The sequence below is a fragment of the Aythya fuligula genome, chromosome 17 (assembly GCF_009819795.1).
Source record: "Aythya fuligula isolate bAytFul2 chromosome 17, bAytFul2.pri, whole genome shotgun sequence".
In the NCBI taxonomy this organism is placed as follows: domain Eukaryota; kingdom Metazoa; phylum Chordata; class Aves; order Anseriformes; family Anatidae; genus Aythya; species Aythya fuligula.
In genome coordinates this window covers 10,488,565-10,509,491 of record NC_045575.1, presented here as the reverse complement: position 1 = coordinate 10,509,491, position 20,927 = coordinate 10,488,565, and the positions used below count along the sequence as shown (strand labels likewise).

Here is a 20,927-nt window from a genome sequence, read left to right as displayed (position 1 = left end):
TTGAAAGATTCTCATTACAAGATATTTGCAGGGTAGGAGAAGTATTGCACAACACTATAAACTTTCCTAAGTTTGGGTGCCCATTTACACCACAATGTCAAAATGATCTGAACTGCAGCGTGTTTACAGGAAGGAATGTGGATACCTTTAGTCTCATTTTCACTTCCCAGCTCAGAAAAACAGATCATCACTTGCAGATGAAGAAAAAGCACAACCAGACTGAGCAATAAATCCAAAATGACAGATTAGCTATTCCAAATTGCTGAACTGGGGACCACTTCCTTTGGCATAATAAAAGATCACTTAAAAGTGATGCCTTGATAATGATGATCCTGGCACTAACCCAAGCATTCATTCCTTCCAAGGTTATATAAACCTTAAAAAACTGTAAATAGAACTTCAAGCACCGTTACTGATGGGAATGCAAAACAGGAGGGGAAATGGATATTTGTTTTCTCTGCAAAGGCCATGGAATGCAAACCCATTTCCTCTGTGCCTCTTTCCTCCACAGACTTTTCCCAGTCCGAACCATCGGGACGATACAGAGATGAAGGGATTTCATACCAGCTTATCTACAGAAGATTCAGCAAAGCCTCTTGATCTCTTCAAGACAATAGAATGCAGAGCTTAAAAAATCTACTTGTTTTTTCAAGTTCTATCCTAATCCTCTGCAACTTCAGCAGCAGTTATTCAGAGATGATTACTCCCAGAGGGAACATGCAGAGATCATCCTCCAAGAAATTCAAGACTTCCCCCGCTTAGCCATAATATATAAGAACTACATTACATACATGCATGTAAATACTACATATTCGTTCACATGGAGCAGTCAGCATAGAACAGTATATGATGATGTGCTTACTGTATCAACAGTTTCCAGCAGAAACAGTTACAGCATTTTTTTTTCAGGTGTAAACCTGAAGACAAATAGTTCTAGAAAGATACTTAAGTTTCTACTTAACTGTTAGGCAAGTATAATTCAGTTTAAATAAAATAAGGAGAAACAGTTATCACTTAAACTCTTTAAGTGTGTCACATGAAACTTTGAAACACTGGATTATAAAAAAGTATTTCCAAGCCATGCTCTTGACCTTTCCAAAGCATCTAGTACTCTCTGCTGTCAACTGATGGTCTGCTGTTGTTTTGCACATAGGTCAGTGAATCCAAAGCAGTCAATTTGTGTACAGAACACTTGCAGAAGCTCCACTGCCCTAAACACATTTCAACAATATAGCTGCATTTTTATCACTGCACAATTTCAAGTTTGTCGTATTTATTCTCTGATAATTCATATTATTAGCTACTAGTTATGGTGATAAATACAAAAAAAAAATCCTAAAAGGAAATGCAGAAGCAGCTGATTATGTCAACATGCCAGGTAACCAGGGTTAGCTATTTTTAAATGTGGATGCTACAGAGGAAAAAGGAAATGCATAGACTGAAGTAACTATGCTCCATTAGCTTGCGTGTACTGGAGTCTGAATGTTTCATCTCAGAAACACACAAAATTGCCTGTATTTTTATTTATAATTTCTTACTCTAAATCACTGCATGTATGCATCGGTCTTTTAAATCATGAGTCCTCCATTTATGGACTTGGATCCAAGCTGACTTGGATAAAAGAAGGATAAATAGGAAAAAACAACAACAACAACAAAAAAATCTTCCAGTTGGCAGAAAGTGTTGCCACAATGAAAGCAGTCATAAGCCTTGGCAGTGTACTACTTGAATTTAAATACTAGGCTAACAATCTCTGAATCTTTAGAACTTCAGAATAAAAATATTAGGTTGAAAGGCTTAGCAGTAACTTGAAAGCAGAGTAAGAAATCAGGGACTAAAAAGATCAAATCCATAAATTGACTGATACAAAAGAAATATTAGGAGTTTTCCGCTGCAAGCTGAGATTGAAATGAAAAAAACATGCACATTAATTGTATCACGGGATTTTTAAGACTTGGTAACCTTTTTCTACTCTGTAGCCACTTAATGCATGGAGAAATTTATTGCTAACATGGTTGTACTAAATCATGCACATCAGAAATGACATTAGTTTACCAGTCTACCCCAACATATGTTCAAAAAAACACATGTAGCTGACAAGTATAAATTGACTTCTTCGCTTAACAAAAAATAGAAATTATGCTTTGAAGAAATCAGCATATGTACTGGAAAAGAACAAAACCCTGCCTACACAACCAGGAGTCCACACACTACCTGCTGTCCATATTATGCAATTAACTTTGGATGGGCAGCCTGTATGTTCAGATTAGGTCTTATTTTTCACAACTCTCATCTTACACTCTCTGGGCAGTAGTTGATGCAGAATACTGAAATTGGAGCATGGCATATTATATAAGAGAACAAGAAGTTTTAGAAGCTTTGCCTTACCTCAGCTTCTTTCTGCTGGAGGATTCTATCCTTGTCTACAACTTCTTCTTCAACAGGCCTGTTGGACAAAAGAATGAATTGATGGTCTAAGATACAGAAGAAAAAGTCTGCAAGAACAGATTGAAGGCTCATATTTCAGTTAATATAACAATGAAACAGCATGCATGCCTTCTTACAGGGAACAGAAGACATTGTTAAACTCACTGGCATCCCTTTTGTAAAAATGCCACCTTCTATCTGTTCTTTGCCTACTTTGCATTCTGTTATTTCCACCCTCTAATTTTCTTCTTCAGTTTCTTAAAATGGGATTAAACAGCAAAAAAATCCTATAGCAATGAAGAAGTCACAAGATTCCTCTGCCACCTGTCAATACTACAAAATCATTCATAAAAGCAGCTGTGAAATAACTGCTTAAGCTATTTCCTTTCCTCTAGGATCAAAAAGCTTAGCTGAATACTTAACAAGTAAAACATGGAGAAGAAATAGTTGCTATCAAGAAAGATGTAGCATGAATAGTTGTGGATTTTTTTTTTTGCGTCAAATCTGCCAAGGACAGAAGGTTTACAATTAAAAAAAAAGACTACCATAAAATTGGGCTCAACTTCTCTCTGTAGCTATACATGAAGAAGTACAAAGGAATAAGGAAAAAAGCCAGCATGGCAGTCCTGAAATTACTAGAGAAGCAACATTCTACTTAATCAGATAGACTGTGTCCTATATAAAAACAAACTCTAGGAGGCATATTGTTTTTCCAGGTAGACATCATTAAATAAAAACCTATCTTGCTTGCAAGTCCATTGCTTCTCTATGCATAATTCCATCTGAAAGCATAGCGAAAAGGGAATGGATATCAAAACAAGACCAGCTGTTTGTTAGCAGGGCACTTTGCAAGTTTTAACTCTTCAAGAAAATAATCACATGTTTCACTAACTCCACAGACTGAAATCTCATGAGAAATAATGAGATACAGGGGAGGATTAGTTAGGAGGATGAGAGTGTCAGATACCACAGAGGAAAAGAAGAGACTCACCAGTAACAGGGCCCAGAGGGACACACATACTTACTTGCCAGTTCGTTTTAGCCTCTCTGAACGGAAGTTCTCATAGTGCAAATCTTGGGTCACCTCCTGCAGGTCCTGCATGTGCGTTCTAGAATGAGCAAAGGGCTATTGAACATTTTGTCCTTCTTGTCAAAGGGAAGAGAAACACCCTTTTATCTTCCATTTTCATTTTATATAATGGATATACTCACTGGAACATTAATTGCTGTACCCTAAGTCTGCCATAAAGCTAACCAGAACACTGCTTTCATGTTCACTGGTCTTCGAATTCATAGTTTGGTGTCCTACCAATATTATTAAAACACAGAAAGTGTGCTGTCCTTTTCTTGTTCAGTTATTACTTTATAGGATTTTTTTTACATGAGCCTGAAGCACAAGAACCTCGTGAAGACCATTATCTAAAAAGGTAGATTAATTACTAAAATATTTTTTGACACTTAAGTGCTGTTAGCTATAATTTGTAACTGAAAACTAGGCAGAGTTCCCTGGCTAACGGAACAGCTGACATGGCATAACTTTCAATTGTCAAAAGAGAAGAAAACGCTTGCTAGAAATGATGACCAGTAGAGGGCAATCCCTGCCCAGCAGAGAGTAAAACTCAAAATTCACAACAAAATTCAATTTGCAACAATACCGAGACGTCATAAAAATTATTTAAAGCTATCTACACTGGCAGAATATTTGTATCAGCTGAAGTCATAAAGGGTGAAAGTTATCGCATTTAACAAAGGATTTCCCATGCTGGCAGGAAATCTGAGCTTTGCCTTTACAATACTCATCTTCATAGATTAATCAATCATTTTTGTATTTTAAAAACCTATCTGCCCCACCCACTGCACTATAAGAAAACTTCAATGTACATGTAAAGCCATAAAAGCAGTTAACATAAGATATAAAAGCTATTAAATGCATCTTACAAGAAAATATTTTCTAAATTTTGCATTAAGTCAGATCAGAGGATCATAGAAGTAAATCAAGCTGCAGGAGTATGCAAAAAAAAAAAGTCAATCTACACTGTCACCAGGACAACCACTGAATTCAAGAATATAGATTCTTATGACTCTCTAGTCATTGTAACAGAATTACATCACCACAGGAGATGGGATAATTTTACCATTACTCACACCAGCATTGTGCGTAATTTAAGGAAATCATTGTGCTCTGGATTTTCAACTTCAACAACTCCCCAGGGATACAGACGGCCTCTGATTTTCTTCCCTTTCACCTCAATAAGTTGATTGGATCCAATAACAGCAAAGGGAATGCTAGCCTAGTTGAGACAAAGCAAAACAAGTTACTGTGTTGAGTTCTGATTGGCTATGGGTTTTTTTGTGGGTTTAGTTGTTTGCTTTTTTCTTTTGAGGAAAGTGCAGAAGTATTATAAGTAACAGACAGGAGACAGGGAAAGGAAGTGTTGACAAACGTATTTTACTAAAACCCTTCTACGTGAAAAAAAACAACAAATCCTATTCTGAACAATGCAACCTCTCATTATTAATACCTGCAGTCTTGTTAGGATCAGTTTGTCTTAACAGAACTTGAAAAGGAAATGACGCTTTGCTTTAGGAACACTTGACTGTTGTTGAAATACAGTTTGGGCATAATGTGTCATCTGACATAACATCATGCATGGAAAACAGCCAACAGAAACATACTTCAGATTCAGATTAAAGTATCTGGAGACTGAGAATTTCAGATATGTTCTTCAAGCATCTTTGTAAGTATCACAACACAAAGAGGAAATGACTTCATTAAAACCCTTATTATCTATTCTAACAAGAGGAAAGTTGTTAATTAGTATAGTAACTGCACATTCTCTTTTGCTTACATGTTAAAACGTTTGAGTCAGAAAACAGACAGCAACTCACAGTTCTTGGTGAACAGTTGCTTACATTTAAAAAAGAAAAGTTGTAACACTACATTTGGAACTCTGACAAAGCAAATGGACTAAAAAGGATTATAGTTCACAAAGAAAACATTTTCAATGTATTGAAATGTAAGAAAACTTTTCAATACATATTATAAAGGAATGAAGTATTTTTAGCACACAGTAGGCCTGCATAGTTACTGCAGCAAAATAATAAATTGAGAGATAGTGATACTTGCCTTTAAAACTCTGGTTTGTTCTTTAAATTCCTCATCTTCATCAGAATCTGCATCAGGGAGCTGGTAAATTCTAATGCCATGTTCAGAAATCTCATCCAGAACCTGAGGAGTTTACAAAAAAAAATAGGAAGGAAAATAATAAAATCTTATTTTATTGAAAAGATATTATTAGGTTAAAGATATATGCAATAGATCTACTAGACTGTTAAGTATAGAAGTCTCAAAGCATGTTTTTCTGCTCTAAGTTTGAAAATGATTTAAAAATCCCTTAACAGAAATTATCATTACTTACTCTGACTATATTACATTCCATTAATTTCATCCTGCCTATGAAGAAAAAATACCATTTTTCATTTTTCTTCATTCAGACAGATTTAGACCTCAAATCCATAAATACCTTAAGAAGAACAGCTCAAGTTATAAAAACACCCATCCAGCAACCTACATGTTCTGAGAGTGAGAAAATAATCACTCATAAAATGAGCACAGAAACCCACACTACATACTTGGATTTTAAAGATTTTATTCTGCTACTACAAAAAACGTATCTTAAGAACATCGCTGAGATTTGCTAACATAGAGGTTCTCTCTTTAAAAACAGCTTACTAACAGGCATTTAAAATGCCAAAGCATTTGCTGAGATTACCTCTGCACTACACTAATCCATTTGTGATACAATCTACAGAATCAGAAATGGCTAAACACAAACTCACCTGTCTACTCAAAGGGAAACAGACTCACTGACTAAATAAATACATTTTGTGACATTTCTAAAGTATGTTTGTTTGCATATGACCTTAACTAGCATATTTCTGTTCTGTAACAGAGATAAAGATCTTAAACCCTTTTTGGATTTCAGCGAAGCTTTTGATACTGTTTCTCACAGTATCCTTCTAGATAAAATGTCCAGCATACAGCTAGACAAGTACACAATGAACAGCTGGATGGTGGGTCAGGCTCAAAGTGTTACAGCAAATGGGGTTACATCAGGTTGGTGGCCAGTCACTAGTGGGGTACCCCAGGGCTCCATTATAGGGCCAGTTATCTTCAGTGTCTTCATAAATGACCTGGATGCAGGACTCACTACTGTGGTGAAGTTTGGGCATAGGGTTTTCTTTTTTCCCCACTTTTTTTTTTTTTTTTTTTTTTTTAAGATAGTAATAAAAAACATTTTTTAAAGCCTATGTAAGGACTTGTGCTGTCATTACAACATATATAGCTGCATCTGTTAAAAAAACAACACACACCATCTTGATATTACAATTAAAACTAGATTTCAAATGCATGAGAGGTCTTAATGAACCTTCACGTAGCATTGTTGGGTTCCCTGATCCTCTGCTGTGATAGCATCTGACAGCTACAGTATAAATAAAACTGTCCAAGTAGACCTTGGTTGTTAAACAGTTGTTGAAAACAAAACAATCCCTCACACCATTAGATTAGAATTGACCATGTATGAACCACAGCTGTTTCCATGACAATGCTTTCTTGGCAGGTGTATGAACATCCCCCACAATCACACATGCGCACATACAATATAATATTATTAGCCCATTCCTAAACAGAGTAATACTTTAAAAAAAGAGAGAATTGGGAATAAGTCCTGCCAATAAGCAATTAACAGTTATGTTAGCTCCATTACATTTAAATCAATACATGTTATTATTGCTTTGCAAAATGGAAGATAACTAAATTGTCACCAAATGATAGTAAAACACAAATCTGGAATAGGTTGGGCAGTGCTGCAGTGCGATGCCTTTAAGTATCTGCATAAAATAAGAAAGCACATTTAACCTGACTGAGATCTTGAAGATAAAATGCAAGTGAAACAATAGCGGGAAAGCCAACAACAAGGGGTGCTAGAATAATATATTACAGCTGTTAAACCTAGTGCCTTCCTGAAAGGAAAAAGAAATGCAATAAAAACAAACTGTATTTTATGGTCCTAACAATGAAACAGCATTTTGCTTCTTCAAATCTCAATTTTATTGGCCTCAGAGGATTCTGTGTTCTTAAAGATTAGCCTTCCCATGGGAAATTAAAAAAAAAGTCAAAATATTAGTTCCCCTCTCATGAAGTCATTCTTTTGAGCATGTTTCCTTAGCAGCCTTGCATGGCACAGCTTGTGAAACTCCCTTGCATTTCTTCCCACTTGAGAGTTTTAAAAAATAACTTTGAATTCCAGAAAGACCAAACAGGAATTACTCCAAGCTGGGTTTCCTTTGCGAGCACCACGAACTGATTTTGCTGCTTAGTCCAAAGCAGCAAAACAAAAACATTTTACTTCAGATTGACGGCCAAATGGCAGAGAGATCTTAAAAAAAAAAAAAAAAAAAAAAAGGCTTCAAGCTGCGTCAGCAAAGCAGGATTTAGATTCTTATTCTTGATTAGAGATTCTGTTAGCAGAGACGCTTTGAGTTAGAACAATATACAGTAGCTAGGCTTTCAAAGCTTTGGAACCACATTATACATTTGACTTAGTATAAACTCAGTTTGTTGAATGACCTTTACCAGCAGAACAAAAATAACGAAGACTGTTGTTTACCTGCTTCCTAACCGCTCCCTCCGACTACAGCACAACTGCTGTTGATTTCATTAGATCTAGCCCATGCATAAGTGTGGCTTGGTGTAAGCAGAGGCTGTTTTAAAGACTAGACTGAGTAACTAAGAGTAACTTTGCTTTAAACTGGAAGGAACTCAACATGGACTAGCAATACGTTCAAGAGAGGCTGCTTTTAAATTAATCTGTTTATCAAAGGATGTAAATTGCAATTCACCTCCATATTCCACAATAAACAAGTACTGAAAGCCCTCAAATCTAACTGTACCAATTCCAAATTCACATCAGGAAATGCATTTGCCTGAACGACTGACATGTTGTAGCTAAAACCCTGTGTTAACAACCCACAGAAGCAAATGTCTAACAGCATGGGCACTCTACTGTGCGTGACCCTGAGACCAACAAGCAGCAGATAAAAGGAGCACAGAAGAAAAACTCGAGATAATTACAGCAAGCAACGAAACCTAGTAAGATTACGTTCCTCTTCGTTTCACCTAAGAACTGTTTTTGTGAAAGATGAATGCAGCTAGAAGCCATTTTATATCAACTTATTTTAGGCATTTGAACTGGCACAAAGCAGAACATTCAGCATTCCCAGTGAAATACATTGTCAAATATTTCTTTAATGTTCCATTTAAACGCCTGCTTCAACTCTCTCAGCATCATTCTGTTACCAAATGCTGAACCGGAAAATCAGTACCTATGAAAACTGAGCTTGAAGTACGCTGCTGAAAGATCAAATACAATTTTATAAGTAGCAGCAGCTCCATGAACAGTATTGATATCAGATGAAAATCTTTCACCAACTCAGTACAACCACAGAAAAAAGAAAAAAAAAGAAAAAAAGACGGAATAAGCAGCCACACATCTGCTTTGTTATTTCCCTATGAGTGATGTCCCTATAGAGTTCTTTCAATTTGCCCATAGTACCTGTTATCTCCCCATGACATTTGTAGAAGAATGAAATAAAAGCTCAAGAGCCTGGGCACAATTTCTTCCAGCAAGATCTAGAGATCCTTTTTAAGTTGGTGAATGTCTGTTTTTTGTTGTTGCTGTTGGTTTTTTTCCTTCCTTCCACCTAGTTCATCATAAAGCTGATTGCTTTCATATAAACACCTCTGTCCCTTCAGTGGATGTTTGTCTATGTTGCAGACAAGGTTCAAGGTTCATGCAGCCACAGCTGACCCCACTTTAAATTCTCTCAAAAACAGCAGATATATTCATTTTTTTGGGCAAGTTTTGTTACATCACCAAGCTTTATAGAAACAGAACAGGAACGTTAGTAGTACCTTACTTTGCTAAATTACGGTTGCTTACAAGTCTACACAAACCATAATCAGACCTTTCACTGTGGGGCACTGGTCTTCTCCAAAAAGAAAAACCCTCTAAATTTAGGCTGAAATCAGTTCAGCTAGTGTGCTCTTTTGTAAGGATATCTAACTATATTATTTTCTCAGTTAAAATAAAGCTGTACTTCCTCAAAAAAATAAAAATAAAAATAAACAAAACACAAACCAGAAAAATACCCCCATACAAAAGCACTTGGAGTAAAGATCAAACAACCATTCTAAAGAACTACCAGAAGCTAGAGGATCATAATCTAAATATTAGCCATGGCCCCCATCAGAACCAAAAAGCGGTAGTACAAAAATGAATTAAAAAATAATATAAAAGATTAAGGCAATCTTACCATTAAAAAAAGTTTGCATAATAAAGGCATTTTAGAAGTACTGATTATCTTTATACCCACGGCATAAGTTACTAAATATGTAAAAACTCAGAAGGTATCATTTTGCTTATAGGTTTCAAGTCTGTCACACTTTACAACTGATTGCTCTGCTTTTTAGTCAATAAACCTGAAAAATGCTCATAATCAATAAATTTTACTGATCCACCTTATGTGAACATATAGCCTACTAGAAAAAATGCATATAAGAACACCCACATTTTGATAGTAATGAAGCTATAGAAAGCATCCTGCTAGTAAATCAGCCAACTATCCTACCTCTGTATTACTGTTCTCATTTGTATCATGGGTGCACTTACTAAGAAAATTTCCAGACGCCCCAACTTAACCATGTTTTAGTACAAACCATACAGCACAGTTAGAGCAAACAAAGCAAGTTTCTTTTGGATAAAATTAAATCTGAAGATACACTGTTAGAACATCCTTATCACACTCCCATCACTAAAGGGCATTCAGTCCACTACACTAAATTAGGACTAGTCTGAAACAACATCTGCACTACAAATATTTCAGAATGATTCAAGTCCTCATTACGAATGGTTTCATACAAAAAGCCTTCTCTACTGGGTGCACTGCTTGCTAAGACAGACAAAGCCAAGAATGTCCAGATTCTTATCTTGTGTAACTGGTAAAGTGCATTCAACTTCAGAAAAGATTTCCCACCCCATGCTTCTTGAAGATTAGTTCCTTGGCCAGTATCATTCACCCCTCTTTAGTGTGAATTTACTTTATATTTGGCTTTAACATTGTATGGGTGACAGTGTTTCCAGGATGAAGTGTTAGACCTACTCTTCTCTTCAGCCTTTCTCTCTCCTTCAGTGTCAGCGTGTCGGCCTTGGCGATCACAGGGACAATGTTGACTTTTCCATGAAGAGCCTTCATGAATTCTACATCTAATGGTTTCAGCCTGCCAACAAGTGGAAAAAAAAAAACCACACATGTAACATAAACTGCAGTGGAGTTTGTTTGCTTTGGATTTATAAAAATCAAGTAATATATTAAAAATTATTTATTTCAAACTATCTACATAAATAGTACATCCAGAATAAATTAAACCAGAGCACTTGGTTATTAGGTTGGCTGAATTGCAATTAATATTATCACTATAAGATAAATTCCGTACTGTAAGCTCTTATGTTTCTGGGCGATAAACAATGTAATACTGGCTGCTTCAAAACCATATTAAATGCCAAAAAGGGGACAAAGCAGAGGAGAGTGTTAATCCCCAAAGACCATTTTAATTGCATTGGCTAACTGACAGTGTGGGAAGTAACTCAGTTAACATAAAAGTTAAGTTTCCATTTCAAGTAATGAACACTTATGAACATTAACACCCTAAAATACAAGAGCTTTTTCTTACCCATGCCCAAAGGGAGAGATGAAGTAAAAACAGCAGTGGACCCTGTTGTCTACAATATGTCGTCTGTTTAGACCACTCTCATCATGAAGGTATCTTTCAAACTGGTTGTCAATGTACTGGATAATTGTTTTGAAGCTGTGGTATGGAAGGGGAAAAAAAGAATCATCTTAAATCAGTTTTAAAATAACAAAAAATGAATTATGCAAAGATAAGAACAGACAGGAGAGCATGATTATGCTTTTAAGACCTTTGCTGTTGCAGAAGTTCAACTTTGTACTATTGTATATACTACAGAGTAAAAGTATTTTGATAGAACAAAAAGGTATTTTCATAGCAGCCACCAAATGCTTATTTATACCTAAAGCTACTTTCAGGTGTTACTTAGTCCACCTGGACAAAAAATGTCAAGTGTAAACTCAGAAAAAAGCACTCAGTGGTGAGCCAACGGACAGTAACAAAGGACTGTCTACTTTTTTTCTGGGAATAGGGGGTGAGTATTTGTTTTTAAACCAGCTGAAAACTGACATATCCTGGATATCCTCTTGCTTTACAACCCTGACCTAGAGCTAGGTTTCTACAGTTACTTATGAAAATTCTAACATTCTATTTGTGTTTAATTCAAATAGATTACATTTGAAAGTCATGCACCAAAGTATCACACGATCTAGGCTATTTTTATTACCTAATAGAACCCTTTTCTGTTGGCAAAGAAACATAATTCCTACTTAGTTCAAAGCAAATTAAAATATGCTCTGCAAAGAAGTAAAGGAACACAAAATTTGATCATATAGATTAATCAGATACAAAGAACAGCAACTAGAGACAGAAAAGAAAATATGATGCAGTACTACGAGGCTTGTTTTAAGATATTCCAGAGCATGTAGACACCTGCAAACAACATTAATACAAAAGGACACTTAATATAAAGTACTGCAGGGGAAGGAAAATGAACACACTGATGCAGATAAGATTAGGCAGATAACTGTGTGTCATGAGCATATCTTAAACTACTTGGGGGGGGGGAAGTGAGCAGAAAGTTTATATTGAAAAATAAGCTTAGTGTTGTTGAGAAATTGTGAATTTGAGTCAAGAAATTTAAGAAGGAAACAAACAAGAGAGCACAGAAATAATTATTAATCAGGAAAACAAACACACAATGTTGGCAATTACTGTGACAGGCAGAGAAGTCCAACCCTGGGGTATGCAGCACTACTGAATGTAATGAAATAAACTACTAGGAATGATGGATATGATCCTGAAGGGAAATTGATTTTCCAAATCTGAGTAAGCTTTTGGATCTGGGAGGAATATATATATTTATTCTACTATGGATTTATACCCATACACGTCTGTATCTTTGCAAAATTTGCACCGTTTTAATTCATTGCCACAAAATAAGACAACACAGCAAAACATGGAATCGTTTTTTGACCTTTGTGCTACTTGAGCCTTTAAGAACTAGCATCTTAATATTTGTGTGTGTTGGAAAAGGACAACGTGTTTTATGTTCCTGTTGATCTTTAGATACACTCCTTTTAGCTGGTGAAAGGTAACAAGACTGAAGACATACAAATATTAGGACAGAAACCAAGTACAAACAATGGGAAAGCAACTATCACACATTTCTCTGGCAATGTAATCAGTTTACGTGCAGTTTTCTAGTTCTAACAGCCATAATTTTCCCTATAAATGTGGTGTCAGTGTCCTGTACCTCCTGGCTTCCGGGAAACACCTGGCTTATACCACTGTGCTATCATTACTTCAGAGATAGCACATCCTGTATTATAACAGCAAACAACGTAACCATTGCATTTAAGAAGCCCATTGGGGGAAAATGAACAATATTACCAAGCTGCCAAAGCCCACAAAATACAACTTAACATAAGCCAGTGAAAAGGAAAAAAGATAAATAAATAGTTAGCAGCAGCCAGAAAGCAGTATCAAAAATGACCTGGGATGCTGTAACAAAGACAAAACAAGGCATATCATCACCAGTATCTAATAAGTTGATCTGCAGATTTATTTTTTTTTTTTGTCAGCCATCATTTTGATGGCAGATTTAATCCCAAATCTGTGCATGAAGCTTCTCCCTCCCCACCTTAAATCATTTCTCTCCAGTCTGATGAAACACATTACTTCAAGAGCATATTTCTCTTATGATCCCAAAGTACATGGAATACCCATTCTATGCTTCAATCCTCCCACCATTAAGAATTTTGCACTTCTCCAGACATTTTTTAAGCCTATTTTATGGATTTGGTATAACACATTCACTAGTAACTCATTCTCCAATCCAATACTGCTATGCTTCCTATCCAGGCCACCCATCCAATAATCTCCCAACCATTACCAGCATTTCTTCTGTGATGAAGAGCACATAAAAACTGACCTCCAGCTCCCACCCTTGAAAGTCAAACCCTGGTAGGAAACTTACTCAGAAGAAAGATATTTTGAAGCTGTGTTAGTTTATTGCTGCCTGCTACAGGCATTGTGCCAGTTTGATTTGCCAGTCCAAAAAATAACCTCAGGAAAATTCATCACCCTAACAAACGGGTACTCTGCATAAATTGCAGCTTTCAAAAAATAAGGTTTTTGAAATTTGAACTAGGATCAGCACCACCTACTGGTTAACAACCGCAGCAAATGTTCCTAAACAAAAACACGAGTTCAGGAACACGAGCCTGCTGCTTCCTCTGAAAGAAGGTAGCTGCATAGGGTTAGTCTTGATCAAAGTTTGAAACAAGGAGTCTATCCAGCCAAGTTCCTCTGACATGCTGTAAAGAACAGACTTTGTCAAAATGACATGCACCACAGCCCAGGTGAAGTCTCTATACGTGACACAAGAATATGGGACTAGAGAGAGAAATCCAAAATTAACTGCATATTTCTCTTTTGCATTCCGTAAGTAATGCTTGTTCCCGTAATATATTTTGATGATTAAGAATTGTTACAGAAAATAAGCATAAAACACCAGGTTATTCTACTGGGTCTGAATCATCACAGAATGACTTCTACTTAGCAAGCCTCCAAAAAGAAAAACTCTGAACACGTACGTCTCCAAGAAACATCTTAGCAGAATAAACAAAGGGCATTAGAACACAATCAACAGGAAGAGCTCTATGTAACACAATGCACGGGCTGCTGAGCTCTTAGCCCCAGCGGAAGGAAGCTCTAGTCGACAGTGCACAAAAGAAGTAAGACCATATTACAGTCCAGAAAGATGTCTCACTGTTACTCGAAAAGTTCGATTATTTTTAACTTAATAACATTGGAAAAGTGGAAGAAAAATAAAGATCCCACACTGTAGCTTCACTTTCAAACTGTGATTTATTTCACACTAATGCAAATACCATTAAATAATTTTATTTCCTTCATTTTTGCTGTGTTTCTACAGTATGCCATAGAAAGAAATGAAAAATCATGTCTGATAAACATGTTCTGCACTCTGCTCTGGTTACTGCCGTATCCTGTCAAAAAAAGGCTAAAAAACCAAGCACCTACAATGCTAATAAAATGTTTCATAATCACCTATATGCCTCTTTTCCAGTCCTTAACTTAAATTGAAAAACTCTAATCATACCACTGTTAACTTTACACTCCTTTTCTATACATAGTAACACCGTTTGCCTTAGTATTCCAACCACCAAAATAAATGTCAACAAAAATAAAAGGCTATGCAAAATAATTATTATTAGAACTTCCTCAAAGACAAACACATGGCAATTCAAAGCTTAGCTTCTAGTTGCACTGGAATAATTCAGGCTTCCCAGTAAGTGCATTAATACATCTCATTTTATTTGAAAAAAGTGTTACTACAAAATCAGTTTTCTATTAAAAAGCGTATGATGATTTGGAACTTAGATTTGTGAACAAACTTATTAATTCTAACATATGCTACAAACTGCCTGGCTCCTTCATTGCTACTTTACCGTTTTCTCTCTTCATGATAATTATACTAAAGCAATTGTGTACATCATCCAATGCATCTGCCCACATTTAGTTCAGCCATTAAAGATCATCAGTAACATTTAGGCCAGAGAGAGCTAAGTAGTAACTGCATCATAAATAAAATTCAGTTCTACCTAAATTGCTAGAAATACAACACAAAAAAAAGAGGGAAAAGTACTTATCTTCCTTACACAGGAAGTAAAAGACAAAGAAAAAGTTTCTCTCCAGCAGAATTCTGTCCAACCAGAGAGGCTACGGAGACAAAGTTAACTGCAGCTCTAACAGAGAACCTTACTGGAAGAAAACCATAAATTTTGAAGGGAGAATCCTATATAGTCTAGGGAACATTAACAAAACCTTTTTTAAAAAGTGGGTACAAAACTAAAACAGGAAGTTTTACTAAGTACTACAGTTTTCCTAGATCTGTACTTGATGCCACAACAACAAAAAAGAGAAACTTGGTTTGAAAGCTCTCTCAAATTAAACGATTGTGTCACTTATTATATGAAGTTGAACATCCAGAGCGTCAGAGCGTTTAGTGTCTCTAAAGAGATACTCAGCTATGAATTCAAGGTAACACTGCATTAACATTAAGAACAATGAACCTGTTGCTTCCGTTCAGTACATCACAGTTCCCCAAGACCACCACCTTGAATCACTTAAGTACAGATGGACAGACAGAGTAGAGAAGTGTTTGTGTAAGATACAAACTACCGAGCAAAGCAGTATTTACACACATACCAGTCCTGGCTGTTAATGGCATCTCCATATCCTGGTGTGTCTACTACTGTTAAACGCAGTTTCACCCCTCGCTCCTCTATCTCTACTGTAGAAGCTTCGATTTGAACTGTTCTCTCTATTTTCTCTAAAATAAAGGAACATTTTAATTGTTATTATCTCTATCAATGCTGCAGAAACCCTTGCAGGAGAGAATAATAGAGGAGAAAATGCAATTCCTGTATTGTAACCTACACAACATAGAATATCATAAAGAAAAAGGTTAATCAAAATTTAACACCATTTCTTTGTTAAAAAAAAAAAAAGTGAACACAAAAATCAATTTATTCATGATAAAATACAAACTTAAATACTTAGAAGCATGCTAGCTTCTTTGTCAAAAGGCATGTGCACCTCTAATTGGGATTTTTAGACATTACAGGTGAAAAACAGAGGAAATAGGGATCAGAGTAAAACCATATTTAGGTATATGACACCTACACGTGTTCTTATTAAGAAAACACAACAAAACAAATTGATGAAGAAACAATAAAAATGAGTCTTTGAAAGGAAATTAAAATGAGAAAGTGACATATCAAAAGGCTACAAGTGGGAGAATTAAAACACATTAAGATAGTGTGAAGAAAGGGTCTCGTGGGTGAATACTATCAGAAGGAAGCAGTGCTAGCTGGAAGAACATGAAATTTCATAGGATTAGATGTATGTGTTGGACAAACTGCAAAACCACATTTACCTGCTGCTCCAGGAATATAACGTTCTGGATAAAGATCAGTCAGGAACAGACTATTAATTAAAGTGGATTTTCCCAAACCAGACTCACCTGTAAACAAAATAATTCAGGTTATTAAGCATATACAGCTTTTACTCCAGGCTTTTTTAAGTACCTCCTCTTTCCCAAACCCACATCAGAGAGGAAAAATAATTTGTTCATCAAGATCCACCCTAGCTTTGAGATAAAAATATCAAAGGTTCAGCTAAGCAGTTTTTAAAACACAGGAAAAACAAGCCTTTAGTGTTTTTATAAATATTACATGAAAATGCTAAGCTTACTGCAATAGATTTCATAATAAAATCTGAAAAGTCATACAGCACTTTAACTATATAGATCTAGAGATAGCTTACTTCATGGAAATAAAGGCTGTTTTTTGTTTGTTTGTTTAAACTTAAGAAATCAGGACCTGTAGCTTTTCTGTTGGAAGTTTCTGTGATATTTAAGGTTTTCCTAACCTAGAAATTGAAGATGAAACATTGTTAGGAAGGCAAGTAAATAAAGCAATACCAAATTAACAGTAGAGCTTTGCACCCTCATAGTTAGGCTAAATACATCCTACGAAATATGAAACAAAGAAAATTATAAGAAAATCACTCAAATTTCTCTTGAGAAGTTCCATCATTCTATAATTTCAGGTCATATAATTTTTGCCCTACATCAAAGTAATAAAGTTAAACCTGTAAATGTAATCGCTTAATCTGAATTTCAAAAAGTTTCTTTATCTTTCCTAACCCAAGGAATCAGAGGAATCAGCATTTAGAACAATTGGCCATGTTATTTTAGATTCTACTGACCTAACCTTAGAGGTGGAGAAATTGTCTGTAATTAACATCAGACTGCATTAAATAAAAAAAAACTCCACTCATCTCAAATTACCTATTTATCTTACAGACATTGCTAAACGCTCTGTCACCAAGTAATCCAAAACAGTACAACAGAGCACGCAGAATAAGAAGGAAGCATTATGCATCTCATTTTCATTTTTCAATAACATGCAATTCCAAGGTAACTACCACTACAAAAAAAAGGTAGTATATTGTACTCCCTTTGCATTTATGTAACACTAAACAGATTCTGTGCAAGCACACAACTTAAATCAGCTTTGTGTCTAAAGGTCCTTTCATCAAAGACTCCTCCTACAGGTGCTCACTCATGGAAAAGGCAAATTAAAAGTTTATTTATGATATCAGAATGAGTCAGTATAGAACAGTGGAAAACACAAAAGCAGTATCACCATGTCAACGGAAAGGCATTCATGTCTTCAGTGTGGAAATGGGAGTCAAATAAAGACTAAGCAACTATCCCTAACATCTGATGATGAGTCAAGAACACAAGAATGTCCTGTTGGATCAAAGTCATCCTCTTTAATCACTACAAATATTCCCTTTAACATTACTAAATAGAGATTTAACTAGATAGAGTACAGAGGTTTGAAGCTTTTTAATTCTGTATGCCAACAAATTGCTACCTAGGAACACATACTTGTCTATGTGTGTTTTGTTTTTTTTTCCTCCTGGTTTAACAGTCAAAAAAAAAAAAAAAAAAAAATCTAAAGAAGTGACTTACCAACCACCATCAGTGTGAACTCAAAGCCCTTCTTCACAGATTTCCTGTGGACCTGGTTGGGCAGATTAGCAAATCCCACATAGCCTGCTCCATCAGAAAACTGACAAGACAAAGAGAAGTTGAATACAAATGAGACCCTCTTCCCCTCCAAAAAGTTGAAACAGAGTTCATGTGATTCTATACCATAAATTGCACAGGAGTAAAGCACACAGAAAAACAGAAATAAAATATTTTTTTGCCGTTGTAGCAAAGCAGACCGTAAAACAGATTCATTTACCAAGCAGTCTGACACAGTTAGAAATTTGATAAAGAACTTTGGGCCACCCCTAAGCAGAAGTCTCCCCTTGGGTTAAAAAAAAAAAAAAAAAAAAAAGTATATATAGGCAAAATATAAATACACACACAAGAAAATTTGCAAGAGCATACTCCTATAATCTAGAACTGTAAACAAACAAAGGAACAAAAAAACCATGACACAAACATTTTAAGCCAGAGGGCAAAAAATGTTTGTTCAAATTTGTTATCTGCTGCTATCACCTATAGTAAATAACGCATACACTAACGTAGAAAAACAAGAACACTGTAGTAACACAGAGATAACCAAGATACAATCACACATCCACCTTCTGCTTGTTAACCTGTTCACCTATCTTCATAACGCTTAACTTCTAACACAAAAGCAGGAAAAAGAAATGTGCCTGAAAAAACTTATCAAATAAGAGATCTGAGCCATAAAAATGGCAGTCTGTTTCACCATCTGTTATAAATTGACTTAATATCTAATACGAGCCTAAAAAAGAACCACAGCCACTTGATTTAAGGACATATGAGCTAGCTGTAACCAAATGTTTCTTCATAAATGAGCTTAGGAGGAAAACAATTCTTATGCAATGCCATACGTCCAATTGGGGTGGAGGGGAAGTCACTTAAAAGCCAATTAGTTTTTTCTAGCAATCCTTTTAAAACCCACTCAGACGAGCAAAAATACTAGAAATGAAGGATTGTAAAATGAAATTTCTTGAGGTAAAGGCATCATTTTAAATATGCAATCAAGCACTGAATGTATGGCAAATATCTAAAAGCATACTACTAGAATCACATATAAGCACAGTTTTCATTAAGTAGTTATTTTTACAAAATGGATCTGGAGCATTAAGGTATCATCTATTTATAATTTAACTCTTCAGTAAAACCACAAGTATTTTAAGAAGTCAAATAGATTCAAAACACAGAATTTTGGCTATGCAGTCATCTCTTTACCTTTACTTTTTCACCTGACTGAGACATGTTTCGTCACTCCAAGTTTCAGACACTGGAAAATAAAATTCAGAGTACATGTTAGGCGACTTGAAAATTACTTTAATTTTAAACTGATTAATTGCATATAATCACTGCATTTTATTTCAGTGGAATGAATTGTTATGCTGTGAAAGATATGCTGCAGAGTAAGCCAAAATCAAAATGGCTGCTTCCGTGAAGCTACTCAGACAAAAGAAACTACTCAGGATTATCAAAATCAGAATACTTCATTTAAATACTTCCTTTAGGGGCAAAAAGTCCCCTCAAAAACTCAAAATATTAAAATTCAGTATCTTTAAAGATCTTTCATCCATCCTGTCTTTAAAGGAAAACCATCTACTGAAAGCTAATGCTGAATATGCATTCATCCTATGGATGTTTGGTTTGTAAGTTCACTGTGGTGAAGCTAATAAAACTTAATTCAAATATTCTGCTCCCAACCCTCTACGCAGGGGTTCTTCTTCCTTTTATTTTCACCCTTTCTACATATGAATTATATTTTTCCTTAAAGTTTGGTTTACAAATAGCTTACTGGAATTGTTGTCCAAAAAGTAACATTTGGAAATTGCAACCGCATATAAAAATTGTCTGGAGAACAGGACACCTACTGGCTTTCCAGGTGAAGGTTGTAACGTTACTTTCAGTCACTTCAAATTACTTTCTCTAACTTTTAACCGAACGCTGTAGAACCTTGGCATATCCACACAGGACACACCAATTCACGCCGCTCTGAAGGGCCACCAAAGCTATTTGTACTTTAGTTTCAGACATCAAGAAAAGCTGGGTTTTGGCAAGCCTTTATCTTTTCACTCGAGGCTGTTAGTTGTGCTATAGATTAGTTATCACGGCAATAGTGAGGCCCTTTTATTTAGAGTAGCCAGAGAACACTGACAGGAAATGAAGAAGTGGAAGGAGCACTTCACAGCTTGGTTTGTTGACAACACAGCTCTTGGCCTGGAAAGCAGGGAAGTGACCTATGCAGGCACCTGTGTGTTCAGACATAAATGCTTTCCTGTTGGGCAGCAGCAGTCACTGGAGCAGGATATGGTGCGGGCTCTGACAACGGCCGCTTGACAGTCAAACCCCCGTACAGAAATACCAGGCTCTGGACTAAAGGAAGAGTCAAAGTTAGCAAAATTGCTACTTGGAGTTTTAAAGAAAACTCGTCTTCAGCTCACACGCATTTAATTCACCCTGAAGCAGGCATTTCAAATCTTGCCCGTGTGTAGACACCTGCAACCACGCAAGCAAGGACTTTTTTTTTCCTCCTCCAACTACTTTCTCCATATTCCCAGTTCATTTGCTTGCTAGCAAAAGCCTAAGACATCCACCACTGGGAAAAGAGGAGGTCTCGATCCTAATCACCTTCTGACTGCCTCTAAT

The 20,927-nt window shown here is 35.9% G+C and overlaps 1 protein-coding gene across 2 annotated transcripts in view; it reads right to left on the bottom strand.

The window, feature by feature from the left end:
* LOC116496104 (septin-2) overlaps nucleotides 1-20,927 on the bottom strand; it is a 38,395-nt gene that overhangs the window by 12,678 nt on the left and 4,790 nt on the right. For both annotated transcript variants that reach the window (XM_032199001.1, XM_032199000.1), the window contains exons 2-11: nucleotides 19,506-19,557; nucleotides 18,246-18,345; nucleotides 16,641-16,727; nucleotides 15,911-16,034; nucleotides 11,222-11,356; nucleotides 10,651-10,768; nucleotides 5,555-5,656; nucleotides 4,573-4,718; nucleotides 3,453-3,536; nucleotides 2,389-2,446 (exon numbers count right to left, since the gene is read on the bottom strand). In XM_032199001.1, coding sequence (XP_032054892.1) covers nucleotides 2,389-2,446; nucleotides 3,453-3,536; nucleotides 4,573-4,718; nucleotides 5,555-5,656; nucleotides 10,651-10,768; nucleotides 11,222-11,356; nucleotides 15,911-16,034; nucleotides 16,641-16,727; nucleotides 18,246-18,345; nucleotides 19,506-19,532 — 981 coding nt within the window. In that variant the 5' untranslated portion in view covers nucleotides 19,533-19,557. The remainder of the gene's footprint in view (nucleotides 1-2,388; nucleotides 2,447-3,452; nucleotides 3,537-4,572; nucleotides 4,719-5,554; nucleotides 5,657-10,650; nucleotides 10,769-11,221; nucleotides 11,357-15,910; nucleotides 16,035-16,640; nucleotides 16,728-18,245; nucleotides 18,346-19,505; nucleotides 19,558-20,927) is intronic.